Source organism: Brassica napus, chromosome A9, assembly GCF_020379485.1.
Source record: "Brassica napus cultivar Da-Ae chromosome A9, Da-Ae, whole genome shotgun sequence".
Taxonomy (NCBI): domain Eukaryota; kingdom Viridiplantae; phylum Streptophyta; class Magnoliopsida; order Brassicales; family Brassicaceae; genus Brassica; species Brassica napus.
In genome coordinates, this window is record NC_063442.1 from 30,763,625 (window position 1) to 30,777,141 (window position 13,517).

Genomic DNA, 13,517 nt, shown 5'->3' on the forward strand with positions numbered 1-13,517 from the left:
TTATGTTTTGCGGTTATTGTCAACATCAGACAAAATCCAAGTATGATTGCAAAAATGCACGACCATTTGATAATAGTATAATACTGATAAAATTTTGAAAACATGGCGAAATTAGTCTGCCTGAGTTTCACATCCATGGAACTCAAGAAATTTCTAATCTGGTAAAGACAACAACATGCGAGAAAAGCCAACAATACCCACTTCTCCCTGGCCGATCAGTTCTAGACGCCTTCTCGGGTTAGTAGCAGAGTAACATACCCTTTCTGGCGACTTCACTGACCGTCTCCTTTCGCTGGCCTTATGTGCCAACAAGTTGCAACCTTCGTCTCACTAGTTCAAGCTGGGTTGAGGGGTAACCATTGGCATTAATAATCACACACAAGGAGGCTTGTTTAACAAATAGCAAGAAAAAAGTGAGGCTTACCACTTTCTTGACTCGGTTGTTGGCAGCATCAGTTCCTCCAAAGACACAATCGGAAAGATAGGGGCTACGAACACGTACTTCTTTCATCACCAAAATGTCAGAGTTTTCCCACTGCACAGGAAGCCTGTAAAAAGAAAAAGATAGTAAGTGATTCGAATCATTAGAAACCCCTAAGAAAATTTCAAAATGTATGAAGTCTAAAACCATGCATCCCCACTGCATCTCAATTGTATCACATAGAAACTAATAACAATAGTTGACAATAATTTAAAACCATGCTGAATTTGGAAAATAGCGCAAAACTAAAACAGTACAGATCAAGGGAGAAAAAAGACAAACTTTGAATAGATCTTGTTCCAAAGCGAGCATCAACAAGGGAACTAGAGTAATGCAACACTAATATCATGTCCAGAATCTAACAATCTATGTAGGCAATAATAACACAACAGAAACTCTAGCAAATCTCTTTCAAAACAACCACTTGTTAACACGTATATAAAACTAAGCAAACATCTATCTGATTACTCCCATCTCTACCAACGCTATCAGCAATAAACAAACACAACCTAATTCGTAAAAACGAAGCAATCATGGTAAATTAGTAATCTACTTCACACGAGAAGAGACAGAGAAATAACTAGCTAATTATCCACAAACCTTCCCAATTCGAAAAAAACGAAAAAAGGAAAGATCTTTACGTCTTAGACAACGAATCGAAGATGCTCTGCGCCTCAGCGGTAACACCAACACCCAATCTCTCAGCTTCTGCTTCCGCTTGCCTGCTCAATACGTTTCCCCAATAAGCTTAGCAAAAAAAAAAAGCAGAAGACTTTGCATTCAAAAACAATAATATTCACCTGATAGCAAGTGCCTCTTTGGCTCGGAGCGAGTCAAGATTAACACAACAGTTGTCTGTAAGAAGCGGATCTTCGGTTTTGCCCAGATACGACAGCCCCGTTATGAAACTCGCATTCACCATCCGAGTGTTCTTTGAGTGCCCAGCTCTAGGTTTCGAACCCTCTTGTGAACAAAACCCAATCTCGTCAAGGATGATTCACCAAAACAATAATCTTACAAAATTTATAGAATTCAAAAACTATTTTGAGAATAAAAAAAGGATATCAAAAACGACGAAGTTGGGGATTGGATCGTAAGCCATGACGATCCCTCGGAACTCATCTCCGGTGATCACTTTAACCGAATAAATATTCCCCACCGCGAACTTCTCGCCTTCTCCTCCGATGTCGTTTGCCACCGATGCTCCTGCTGGATCCATGGCGGCCGCCTTCCCTCCGGCTTCTCAATCGCGCGTTCTGAAACGTCGATGTAGAGAAAACAGTAAAAAATTACATATGTACATCTCGAGATATGGGCCTCAAGCCCATATACTTTACCGGGCTTTGGGCTTATCCTCAAAACGCTGCGTTTAACTATCATCACTACCGAATTTGTCAGTTATTTTATCCATTTGAGAGAGAGAGACGACGAAGCATCTTCGCGTGTGTCAATGGCGGCCGTAAGCATCGCACTTGCTTTCTCTTTCGATGCTCTCAAGCAAAACCAATCCACGAAGCTTACTCTCTCGTCTAGATACCCTTCACTATACACTTCTAGATCTCACCGTCGCTCAAGTCTCAGATTCGCTTCCCTTCCTTCTTCGCACTCTCCTTCAATCTCAACCGCCACAGAAACAGGAGAAGAAGAACAAGAAGAAGAATCCACCCCGACAAAATCCAGCGGAAGCTACGACTTTCTCGAGGAAACCTTCCGCACGGGGAGATTCTTAAGCAACGCGGAGCTAGAGAAGCTCAAAGCTCTCGAAGGATTTGCGTATTTCCAGGAGCTGGAGTCTGGAACCATGTGGATTCGTGTTATGAGACAAGACGAGATGGATTCGACGGTGAGTCTCCTCGCCGAGTCGTTTGGAGAGTCGATGATGTTGCCTTCTGGGTATCAGTCTGTGTTGCGGTTCTTGGTGAAGCAGTATCTGATCGAGAGGAGGGAAGTGTTGCCGCACGCAGTGACGTTAGTCGGATTCTTCAGGAGGAAAACGGATTCTTTAAGTGATGGAGAGGAGGAGGTTGTTGAGATGGCTGGAACTGTTGAGGTTTGTCTTGATAAACGAGGTGCTAATGCTTCTCCTCCTTCTCCGACTCCTCCAAAGGAGTCACCTTATGTGTGTAACATGACTGTGAAAGAGGATCTTAGAAGGTATTTATTTAGTGTTGTTCTTGTTAATTAATGTTGTTTTATGATAAAAGTTTGTGACTTTTTTTTTGTGATGATTGGTTTAGGAGAGGGATTGGGTGGCATTTGTTGAAGGCGAGTGAAGAGCTCATATCTCAGCTTAGTCCTTCTAAAGATGTCTACTTGCATTGCAGGATGGTCGACGAGGCTCCTTTCAATATGTACAAGAAAGCAGGTTACGAGGTTGTTAAGACCGATACTGTTTTGGTGCTTTTGATGTTGCAGCGGCGTAAGCATTTGATGCGCAAGAAGCTTCCACCGACCACCACCAGCCCTTCAGATGTGGTGGAGTCTGATAATGAGCTGACCTCCTCGGTCAATGTATGAACACGGGTACAGTTTGTGAACGTACCAATCAGCGTTTAGTGTTTGTCTACCTTGTCTGAGACCAAATAAACTTAGAACTTGTTGTGATTGGCTCCATCATGCAGGGACTACATGTGACTTGACCAAGAGGATGAGTTGTTACCACCTTCCGTCCACTGTTGATGTTCCAATTTCTTGCTTCAACTTGCTGTTTATATGATCGTAGTAGAGGTATGTCACTCATGTTCTTATCAGACTTAGCTTTCTTTACCTGTTGTTTTCTTCTTCCTGTTTTGGTTGTGATTGTCTTTCTTGTTTACATATGTGCGGTCTAAAAGTTTAAGCATAAGGCGAAAATAGGAAACAGAAAAGGATACACCCCTGAACGTATATATATATATTAAACACTCATGTCTCTGCAAGCAAAACACTCTTTGGCAAATAAAACACAATATACACCCCGATTTACATGGTGATTTTATAGTATATACATCTAAATAATGTCTCGCTTTGATATAATTTTAGCAGCTGGAAGTTGGAATTATTATTAATTAGGATTGTTTTCTTTTATCAGCAACCTCTCATTGTTGGAAAAAAATGACGTAATCCATTATCACTTCTTTGAAAGAATCTGTTGTGTCTAGAGCCTTCTGAATGTAGGTATCGTCCCACCCAAGCCACCCTTCGAGTTTGTGTAGATAATTAGTTGCAGTTCCTTAACACAATCCGTCACCGAAGGCCTCTCGCTGCTCTCTATACGGATGCAACGTGATGCCAAATCAGCAAACATGGCTATAGCTTCCATGCTGTATGAGTTCCGAGACAGCTCTGGATCTATAACCTTGCGCAGTTTCTTTCTATCGTTCAGTATACTCTTGACCTGAAACGTAGAGAAGATTCAGCAGTTTATTCTGTATGTTAATCTTAGAAGCTAGTAGGGGCCACTTTACCTGTAGCACCAGGTTCTGTTCGTTTGGGCCCTGAGTTAAGTCAACTGCTCTGCGTCCGGTCAGTAGTTCTAGAAGCACGACCCCAAATGCATAAATGTCGCTTTGTAGTGTAAGTTTACCTGTCTGCCACATCACAAATTGAATAATTTATTATGCTAAAACTGTCTTTTCTTGCTTATGAGTTTTGATATTTGAGTTCACGTCATTGTTAGAGAGTTTTCTTATTAGTTATGTAACGTCTAGTTTACCCTTTTGCCTTATCAACGTTATTTATAGGAAGGGAATCATGTGAAGACATGAGTAAGAATCGTTACCGATGTGTATTCTGGGTCGAAGTAGCCGAAAGTTCCTAGAACTCTTGCAGTCACACAAGTGTCCTTTCCTTCTGGCATCAACTTTGCTAGTCCAAAGTCTGATATCTGCAAGGATTTCACTCCACGTCTTATTTTTTTAGTGAATGCTTTGAATTTTAGCTGCATAAACCATGCAACGTTAATGTACTTTAAAGGGTACCTTTGCGTTATAGTAGGTGTCTAGGAGAACGTTGGTCGATTTGAAATCTCTGTGAACAATTGGAATGCCAACACCAGAACTTGAATGGAGATACGCGAGTCCATTCGCTGCTCCAAGTGCAATTCTTAGCCTTATTGGCCAGCTTATCTTTGCTTCTTTTAATCCTGTGATAAAAAAAAGACTCAGTTTAGTGGTCATTTTGCCTTTAGTGGACTATTATATCGTTTTGACAGTTACCATTCAAATGATCTTGCAGGTTTCCGTTTTGCATATATTCATATACTAGGAAGCGGTGTTTTCCATCTGCACAGTAGCCAATCAAAGATACCAGATTTGGATGGTCGAGTCTACTCAAGATATCCACCTCCACACGAAACTCTCTTTCTCCGTCAGCCTTTTTGAACGGAGGTAAATCCATCTTCTTGATCGCAACAACCTTCAAATAGTGAAAGGATCAAAGATAATACGTATGTTCTTTTTTCATCTTTGACAAACATGTACTTCTTAGTAAACATTTCTAACAGTATAAAGCCTGTTGTAAATCAAATTAAATGAAGCGATATACATTAGTTCGTACCTCTCCTGTTTTTAGAGTGCCCTTGTAAACTCGGCCAAAGCCTCCTTTACCGAGGAGATTGTCATCACTGAAGGAATTTGTAGCCTCTTCCATTTCCTTGAGGGTATAAACACATGACCCATATCTTCGTTTCCTTGGCTGAGACGTCTGATCTTCGATTTGCCAGCACTCTGCTGTTCTGTAGACCCCTGAGAAGTAAGGTTATTGATTCAGTTTCACTTAAACCCCTTTTTATCCAGTATTAGTAATGTCGAAGGTAACAACATACTTTTACGCCATCTGGCGAAGATGATGGAGAAAAGGAACGTACATGGATCCGTATCATAGGATTTGCTTCTCCTTCTCTTGTTCCAAGCCGAAACAAGAGGAAAATGCATAGCTTCTGCTTGTGTCTTTACGCTTAGTAGGTGCAGCGAGAGACCATTCCAAAGGCAAGCTTCTGATGAATTATATCCTTTCCGAGTTAGTTGCTTCCAAAGAAACACAGAAGATGGGTGTTGTGTGAAGAAGAGCGAGATATAGAGGAGCGCATCAAGTCTCTCTCTCTCTCTTGTTTTTTAAAACCTTTCAAGCTACTAAATTGATATTGGAGGAGTTAGATTTGTGAAATACTCAACAGCAGTATTTCAACTACCGACGTTATAGAGAAAGAAAGAGACGGTAGAGCTGAAGAATACGTAAGATTACATGTACGTGAAGCAAAAGTAAATCAAAGCATCTTGAGAAAGACTTTACCTGTTTCTTTAACACTTGGTTTGGTTCTCTTGTCTGAATCTATCTGCTTCTACCAGAGTATATACCAGAGTATATGTGTATAATTACTTACGTATCTGTTTCTGAATAGAGAGAGATGGGAAGCTGCTTTCAAGAGTGTTTCCTTCCCCTTTTCGTTTCAATTGTTTTCTTTTTTAATATTAGTGTTGTTTTCATTTGTCTGTTGAGTGATGGAGATACATTTATTTGTTTATAGGGGAAGAAGAAGAAGACCTCTAATTTTCGTAAAAGCAATCTTAGTTTCATAATTAGCTTGTCAAATCATAGGTTACTGTAACTTTAACGTATCTAATTGTATATTCAACATTTGTGTTCGGGTGAAATTTTGCTTCAAACAGAAAATGATGAGTCATCTTTACTTTGTTTGTCGTTTTTATATTAAGAGTGCAGAGTGATTGAAGTTTTATATCAATCGGGAGACAATATGCCGTCTTCTTCGCAGATATCGGGCCAGACCTCACAATGGGCGGTTATGGGTCCATATAACTAAAGTGAAAGTAACCTTTCTTGAAATTGTTTATGGACTATAATATACCCAAGCCGAGAACATAGTTGCAATCACGAATGCTATATCCGAAGTGTGACATGAGCATTTGCTGAAATTTACTGGGAAAATTGCCAAAAGAGAATAAAAAAACCAGGTTGTTGTCCCTTTGGTATAAAACTAGTTTTGTCCATTTTTTCTCCTTTTTACCCTTTGTATTTCTGAAAACTAATAAAATAAATAATTTTGAGAATCAAAAAAATTATTAAAAATATAAACAATTAATAAAACATCCATATACACAAGCTGGTAATTTTGTTTTGTTCAAAAACTTGGTAAATAAGATTTTTAAGATACGTTCTACTAAAAGTAGAATGCGTCTTCAACATAAAATAGTATAGTAGAAAACAATTTCTAAAATAAACACGTTCATCTACTTCTTTTAGAACGTCCATTTTACTATTTACTAAATTTCTAAAAAAGAGGAATGTGCATTCTACTAATCGTAAAGGTATTCACTTTCCTTCCGAATGCATCTTCTACGTTTATAAAGTATTCTAAATTTTAGGGAATGTGTTTTCTACAATGTACTCTTACGTCTACTCAAAGTAGAAAATGTATTCAAATTTTTTATCATTCTTCTAAACTTTTAGAAGTCGCCTTCTACGGATAAGAATACCTGATTTTTTGCGAAAATTAATGAAATTTCAGTTAAGGAAATATTATAAAAATCTCCTAAAAATATTCTAACTTCCTAAAACGTGTTATGGTCGATTTTACTTGAAAAAATTAAAGAAAAAATGATTCTCCCTTCTCTTCTTCATCAATCTATGGTTTTCCCATAGTTTTTCTTTTGATTCTTCTCACAAACTCTTGTTCTCTATGATGCATATCTATACCGTTTTTTTTTTTTCGATTGCCTTTCAATTTTTTTTTCATTTTTTCCATTAACTTCTTTTTTAAATTCAAATTAACTTTTAAATTGTGTTTAATTAGATTAAATATAGAGATAGTTTTGGGATTATGAGAAAAATTATACTATTGAGACAACTTCATGTTGGTTTTATACCAAGGGGACAACAACCTTGTTTTTTTGTTCTCTTTTAGCAATTTTCCCAAATTTATTTCACTGTTCTACATAGTTGCAATCAAGAATGCTATATCCGAAGTGTGACATGAGCATTTACTGAAATTTATTTTCATTGTGCTTCTTCTTTGAACGTCATCGTGTTCAATAAATATATCAAATAAAAATTTAAGCTACAAAATACCTGCTTAATCTATTTGGTTAATTGTTATGTATGAAATGGTATTAATTAAGCACATTGAATACTCACGTACTCCATATGTTCCTAAAAGTAAGATATTTGAGAGTTTTCACGTTTATTAAAAATATAATAAATGTTTACGATTTAATTTCAATTTACTTTTCGATATACTTTCCTATAACTATCCACCAATAAATTTAATCAATTTAAATATTCAAAATTAATGTTTCTCAAAAGTATACAAAAGTACTTTAAAAATATAGAAAATATATTTTTGTGGAACAATAATAATATTGGGAATCAGCTATCAGCCTATGAGGCAGTACTTTTGTTTAGAGAGTTAGATGTGATACTTTTCCTTAGTATATTGAACCCATCAATGATTCAACACGGTCTGCAATAGTTAGTTATTTACCATTAACAATCACTTCCAATGTATCTATAATAATAATCTTGGCTTTTCTCTCACCTCAGCCCTCCACGTCCTTCTTTTTGATGTGGGCATTTGCCGCCACGTGTCGGCTCTTTACTGGTCACGCTTTTCCTATTTTTTTTTTTTAAATTTTTTCCCTTACTCTATTGGGCTCTGGCGTATTCTCTTTGGGCTATGGGGTTTTCTAATTTGTTCCACCATCGCAGCCCAGCTGAAGCACGCCTAGGGCTTCGACGTCTGTTCTTTGTCTTCGTCTTCTACCTTCTCATCTCTGAGTCGAGACCACGCAGAGATTCGAGACTGTTCCGTATGCCTAACGCCTCCGATCTCAATAACTTCGCACCTTAACTCCACCTCACTCCTTTTACTCCACTCCTTCTACTTCAATTGCGCCATCAATACACCTCTTCGTTTTCCATCGTATCCGGCTTGATCCTCACCTATAAATACGGCATCAAGCGATCTTACGATGCACACCTCAAATCTATCGAACTTTAGAAGTACGCTCTTTTCTAATCTCTTTTCTATCAACCGATTTCGATGGCGTTCACTCTTCTTAGCGACTTGAAAGCCGGCCGATGCTCCAATACCGCGGAGGTCCGTCTGCTGAGGGTTTGGGAGGCTAGGAATATCAACAAGGGCATGGAGCTAATGAGTCTTGACATGTTGCTAATCGATGAGAACGTAAGATCCGTTTGACTCTTCTAAAACCTCTTAATATTTTGTTTGTCTAAGATCCGTTTTAATCTTCTACCATCTCTTAATTGTTTAATTTTCTAAGATCCGTTTTAATCTCCAAAAATCTCTTAATAGTTTAATTTTCTATAGATTCTAATTTTTTTAATCTTCATTGCTCCATCAGTCTACTGTCGTGCACGGAACTGTCTCTGCCCTTCTCCAGCTTAGGTTCAGACCACGTATGACGGAGGGATCTGTATACACACTAAGCGGCTTCGATGTGACGCGCAGCAGCCCGAAATACCGGCTATCTGATGCGCCAGTAGCCATTCGTTTCAATGATGGCACCGAATTTGAAAAGCTATCAACGACATCTCGGACGATACCCACGGAGCACTTCCGTTTCCGACCGTACGACCAGATACTTGGACTAGCCAACACTGGCAGACAACTCCCTGGTATATAAACATTTTGTTATTTTTTTTTATGGTCGTCGTTTACTTATGTCATGCTCTAACGTTCTCCCAATCCATACTATGTCAGACGTAATGGGAGAGCTTAGTGCAATTAGGAGCACAATAACTGACCGTATCCCTGGGGCTCAGCGCGTAATGCTTAACTTGCGTCTTGAGAGGTATTGTCAATCTTCTCAGTTTCATTTGTTATTCTTTTAACTCTAGCATATCACTGACTCACTTTTTAACATGATTTTTTTGAAGCGATACTACTGTGTGTGTTAGTATCTTTGACTCCTTGGCCCTTGCATTCCATAGCAAGCTCGATGTGTACGGAAAAGAGCCAAGGATCGTTGTTGTAACAGCCGTGAATCCTAAGTTGGTTTCAGGTAAGCTTGCGTCCTGTCATGGAGTTGATTATTATAATTTTTTTTTTTGGTTGTTAAAAGCTTATATAAGGTCCCATGTGTTTTGGCAGGAAAGTTATATTTGAATGGCACTTCTGCGACACGTGTTTTTTTTGATTCCGAAACCGCTGTAGGCGTAGATGCATTAGCCAGGCAAGCATCCTTTCTCTTATTTGATAACGCTTTTTTTTTTTTTTTTTGCTATTGATTTGTCATAAGCGGTTACATTTTATTATCCTCGCAGGTTACCAAGTGGTGGTACAGACCAGGCAGGGTCTTCATCCAAGGTGGTTCACGCACAGAAGATTGAACCCATGACAGTTTCAGAGCTTAACCAATTTATCTTCACGGCCGATCCTCAGGTTTTTTTGTTTACATGTTCTTAATTTTACTACTTCCTAGACTTCACTTAAGATTGCGATTTTCTCTTGATTTGACAGATAATTGAGTTTCTCTGTACGGCCAAGGTGACTGAGATTCAGCTTGATGAGGGTTGGTGTTACATTGGCTGCTCCACTTGCTCCAAGAAACTCATCCGAGAGGAGACTTCATTCACATGCGTCCCATGCAATGAAACTAATGCTGTGGCTAAACTCAAGTAAATTATTTTCGGTTTGTGCTTTTTAGTGGTTGTAAAAAGTACTAAATTTCGTTCCAATTGGACAGGTATCGTGTGATTCTCTCCGTCTCAGATGACACTGGTGCAGCAGCTTTCCTTGGTTTTGATGAAGAGATTGCTAGCCTGACTCATGTTCTTGCTTCTGATGCTGCACATATCGTGGTAATCCCTCTAATTGGCCTCTACGCCTTGAGCGTGTAATGTATTATTGTATACTTAGTTTAAGTATTTTTTTTTCCTAAACATTGCAGGGGATAGGTACTAATGCCCAAGTTGACATCGACCTACCTCGCTCACTCGCTAATCTGGTGGGGAGTACCTACACTTTCCAGCTCAGGTTAAAGGACTTCAATTTTGGTCCAAATCACCGAAGCTTTACCATATCTCGCATATTCCCCGCACGTGATCTTGCGCCAAAGCCAACTTTTTCTGTGAGTGAACTTGAGGTCTCTTTATTTGTAAGTGACGCTTACATATTGATCTGATATAAAATTATCGGGTGTTGCTAGCAGGATGGTGGCGAGGATACCGATCAATCTATACCCCAATCTGTGGCAACAGGATTAGATGTCGGAGCTGCTATCGTAAACAATGGTGCAGATCAGCTCACCGATGCTGATGGTGCACGTATGGTGCATGAAGCAGCAGCATCGGGTGAAGACGCTGGGGAAGCAACTGCACGTAAGAAAGCACGTGTGGAATGAGTGCTACCTTGGAACCCAAACAACCACGATTAGACTATATGATTCTCTGTTTTTTATATTTGGATTTAGATTTGTCTTTTAGTTCTTTGTTTTTTTTTTTTAAGGTCTTTGCTATGTCGTTTTTTCAAATTTCTCTTAATGAAAAACTATGGGTCGTGGTTGTCCTATTTTCTATTTCTCAGGTGCCTGGCATTAATTATATTATCCATTAACTTCACATGTGTATGAACCACCGTCCGTCATGTAAAAACATAAATTAACCAAGTTAAAACATTAGTTTTCGTTCTGATACATGGTAAATTTAAAAACTATAAAAAGTCACCTCAACTTAAGTGTTAAATTCGAACTCTCTTTCCTCCTAGCACATTGGAAAAAGTATTGGTTTTGTACAATTAGTGGAAGAAAACCACTAACAATCAGTTTGCCTTGAGGTACAAGTCATTGGAAGTTCCGGCTAACCTTAAAATGTTGACATTTTATCACGTTGGCAAGCTACTTTACACGGCATCATTTAGGAACCCATGACATGTACTTAATGTGGATAAATTTCCTATAAAGTTTATAAAGATTGGGTTTGCGCTAGGGGTTATTCATGTATTTAAAATCAAACAAAATTTAGACTAAGTTTGCATTGTAGAGGCATATATTACAAAATCAAAACATAAAAATATAAATAAACCCATTACAAAAGTGGCTTCAAAGTGGGTATTTTAAATTTTTCTTCCTTTCCTCTTATGTTAGGGGAAAAAATTAGTAAGCGTGATCGAAAGATCCAAGTGAAAAAAGAGGATTGCATAGAAAAACATTATACAGCGAATTTCCACTGCTTCTTCCAAGCCCTAATGACAAGTACTTAATGTGAAGAACATTTGACAACATTGAAGCTTTGACATACTTAATATTTTCGTTCTCTCTTACTACTATCTATGATTAATATAAAATTTATATTATGGTACATTAAATTAGAACAGTAACAATTGTATGCTGCCTGCCTGTACGTCTCCCATTCATAAAAAAAACTACACGCACATCCTCAAAACAGTGCACATAGCATGAAACAGCCGTTACAAACAAACCTCATAATTTTCTCTGGATTTTCGTTGCAGACTCTGTATCTGTGATTTCATAAAAAAAAAAAACTTTGGCTACATCTGCACTGCAAGAAGTCATGGTTAAGTCCCCGGTACCAGAAACAGATAAAGGACCTTTGAGGAGATCAAGGAGAACAGAAAGTGTTCCTCTACTATCCACACCATCATCATCAACTGCAACTAAAAGAAGCCGGAAAAAAAAAAAAGGTTAGTCGTAGCGATACACTAATTTACACATACTTATATATTTTGACGCCTTCTCCAAGTTATTTACTCTCTGTTTCATCAGTATCTGATGAACGCCAGCCTTGGTTGAAAGAGCAATTTCTACCACTCACACCTCCAACTTTGCTCGGATGCAGAGGAGACGTAGATCGTATTAAAGGTATATGACCCCTCATTCTGAGTCTTATTTATCAAGTCAAATCTAATTTGTTGGCTCTCCCTTTCTCCAATCCGATTACATTCTCAGAAACTAATGGGCGTCTCGCCCGACAGAACCGAAGAAGCATGCGCGCAGAAAAGAGAAACAAGGCACTACAACAAGAGATACAGCACAACACAGCCCCTATCTTAGCTGTCCAAAATAACACTATCAATGTTGTTGACACAGAACGTGGTAATGACCAAGCAGCTAGAACATTCAAAATTTTATTTTAATTCGTAACTCAACTTGCATTATTAATTTGAATTATAGATAACAGAAGAATAGCTCGGGCTCTGCGTATGGAGAGACTAATCAACAAGAGAGTAGCCACTACAAAAAAATGTTAGCTCTTCGTTAAGACTTATAATTGCTGGCAGTTTACAAAGCGTCTTAAGCTACTACAGTCTTTCTATTACTAATACCATAGTTTTAACTTTTTTAAAACAGCATTAGTGTGTGCGAGTGGAAGCCGACCAGGTATGATTCAAACCATCTATGCACATGAAATTAACAATATATGATGCCAATAAAACTTTCTCAACTGAACTGGCAGGGAGGTACCGGCGCCCAGTTGTAAACAAGTGGGAGTTAGCAACATGCCCGGACTGTCAAGCAATTGTCTGGAATGCAGAAGCTGTAGTTCAAGAGACAAGGAACTCACCCAGAAGGTTCAGCATATGTTGTCAGCAAGGGCGTGTAAAGCTACCACCTAGACGACAACCACCTTCGCCTCTGAAAGAACTTCTCCAAAGATCAAGCTTCAAAATTATGATCCGCGTTGCTAATGGAATGTTAGCCTTCACATCCATGGGTGGCCAAATTGACAACTCTGTTACTAACACTCCTGGACCCTTTTCATTTAGACTTCATGGGCAAACTCACCACAGAATTGGTTCTCTACTTCCACCAGAGGGGAAACCTCCGCAGTTCTCGCAGCTTTACATAGTCGACACAGACAATGAACTGGCAAACAGAAAGAAGGCATTCAGCAAGGGTACGTCCGATCTAGCAGTTGATGATAATGTGATGGCTGGTTTGATCAAGATGTTGGATGAACATAATCCACTCGCCAAGACTTTCAGACATGCACGAGACCGTATTTTATCTGGTGACACCGTTGAATTCAGTGTAACTTTAGTGAATCAGAAACATCGAGGACG

At 38.8% G+C, this 13,517-nt stretch overlaps 4 protein-coding genes across 8 annotated transcripts; 2 read left to right on the forward strand and 2 right to left on the reverse strand.

Annotated features, from left to right (window-relative positions):
• Positions 1-43: 43 nt before the first annotated feature.
• LOC106367588 lies at positions 44-1,780 on the reverse strand. The gene is made up of 5 exons (XM_013807396.3): positions 1,547-1,780; positions 1,282-1,447; positions 1,123-1,203; positions 425-548; positions 44-340 (listed from the first exon to the last, which is right to left on the reverse strand). The coding sequence occupies exons 1-5, from the start codon at positions 1,698-1,700 to the stop codon at positions 299-301; spliced, it is 567 nt and encodes a 188-aa protein (XP_013662850.1). The 5' UTR covers positions 1,701-1,780; the 3' UTR covers positions 44-298.
• A 68-nt stretch (positions 1,781-1,848) lies between these two features.
• Positions 1,849-5,018, forward strand: BNAA09G29830D. Of its 2 annotated transcripts, none has more exons than XM_048740934.1 (4): positions 1,849-2,635; positions 2,719-3,004; positions 3,103-3,208; positions 4,204-5,018. In XM_048740934.1, exons 1-2 carry the CDS (start codon positions 1,932-1,934, stop codon positions 2,996-2,998), a joined length of 984 nt encoding a protein of 327 aa, XP_048596891.1. In that variant the 5' UTR covers positions 1,849-1,931; the 3' UTR covers positions 2,999-3,004; positions 3,103-3,208; positions 4,204-5,018. The 2 variants fall into 2 exon arrangements, with proteins under 2 accessions (XP_048596891.1, XP_048596890.1); XM_048740933.1 differs by having other exon boundaries at positions 2,719-2,992; positions 4,697-5,018.
• LOC111197792 (probable serine/threonine-protein kinase PBL28) lies at positions 3,337-5,948 on the reverse strand. Of its 3 annotated transcripts, XM_022691012.2 has the most exons (8): positions 5,753-5,917; positions 5,286-5,592; positions 5,018-5,205; positions 4,678-4,876; positions 4,441-4,604; positions 4,242-4,346; positions 3,928-4,050; positions 3,337-3,857 (listed from the first exon to the last, which is right to left on the reverse strand). In XM_022691012.2, exons 2-8 carry the CDS (start codon positions 5,392-5,394, stop codon positions 3,618-3,620), a joined length of 1,128 nt encoding a protein of 375 aa, XP_022546733.1. In that variant the 5' UTR covers positions 5,395-5,592; positions 5,753-5,917; the 3' UTR covers positions 3,337-3,617. The 3 variants fall into 3 exon arrangements, with proteins under 3 accessions (XP_022546733.1, XP_022546734.1, XP_022546732.1); XM_022691013.2 differs by having other exon boundaries at positions 5,328-5,948; XM_022691011.2 differs by having other exon boundaries at positions 5,286-5,919.
• Positions 5,949-8,201: 2,253 nt separating this feature from the next.
• On the forward strand, positions 8,202-11,056 carry LOC106367585 (replication protein A 70 kDa DNA-binding subunit A-like). 2 transcript variants are annotated; one of them, XM_013807389.3, is made up of 10 exons: positions 8,202-8,660; positions 8,839-9,112; positions 9,198-9,288; positions 9,374-9,498; positions 9,588-9,669; positions 9,761-9,878; positions 9,957-10,114; positions 10,183-10,297; positions 10,387-10,566; positions 10,645-11,056. In XM_013807389.3, exons 1-10 carry the CDS (start codon positions 8,517-8,519, stop codon positions 10,837-10,839), a joined length of 1,482 nt encoding a protein of 493 aa, XP_013662843.1. In that variant the 5' UTR covers positions 8,202-8,516; the 3' UTR covers positions 10,840-11,056. The 2 variants fall into 2 exon arrangements, with proteins under 2 accessions (XP_013662843.1, XP_013662844.1); XM_013807390.3 differs by having other exon boundaries at positions 8,205-8,660; positions 10,648-11,056.
• Positions 11,057-13,517: the final 2,461 nt, after the last annotated feature.

Excerpts from the sequence above, each read along its gene's own strand:
- LOC111197792 (XM_022691011.2), bottom strand. The coding sequence starts at position 5,394 with ATGCATTTTCCTCTTGTTTCGGCTTGGAACAAGAGAAGGAGAAGCAAA. Across the intron at positions 4,347-4,440 it reads ACACCTACTATAACGCAAAG|ATATCAGACTTTGGACTAGC; the intron begins GTACCCTTTAAA and ends AAATCCTTGCAG. Across the intron at positions 3,858-3,927 it reads AACAGAACCTGGTGCTACAG|GTCAAGAGTATACTGAACGA; the intron begins GTAAAGTGGCCC and ends TCTACGTTTCAG.
- BNAA09G29830D (XM_048740933.1), top strand. The coding sequence starts at position 1,932 with ATGGCGGCCGTAAGCATCGCACTTGCTTTCTCTTTCGATGCTCTCAAG. Across the intron at positions 2,636-2,718 it reads GTGAAAGAGGATCTTAGAAG|GAGAGGGATTGGGTGGCATT; the intron begins GTATTTATTTAG and ends TGATTGGTTTAG.
- LOC106367588 (XM_013807396.3), bottom strand. The coding sequence starts at position 1,700 with ATGGATCCAGCAGGAGCATCGGTGGCAAACGACATCGGAGGAGAAGGC. Across the intron at positions 1,204-1,281 it reads AAAGAGGCACTTGCTATCAG|GCAAGCGGAAGCAGAAGCTG; the intron begins GTGAATATTATT and ends CGTATTGAGCAG. Across the intron at positions 549-1,122 it reads TTCGATTCGTTGTCTAAGAC|GCTTCCTGTGCAGTGGGAAA; the intron begins GTAAAGATCTTT and ends TTCTTTTTACAG.
- LOC106367585 (XM_013807389.3), top strand. The coding sequence starts at position 8,517 with ATGGCGTTCACTCTTCTTAGCGACTTGAAAGCCGGCCGATGCTCCAAT. Across the intron at positions 9,113-9,197 it reads CACTGGCAGACAACTCCCTG|ACGTAATGGGAGAGCTTAGT; the intron begins GTATATAAACAT and ends ATACTATGTCAG. Across the intron at positions 10,115-10,182 it reads AATGCTGTGGCTAAACTCAA|GTATCGTGTGATTCTCTCCG; the intron begins GTAAATTATTTT and ends CCAATTGGACAG.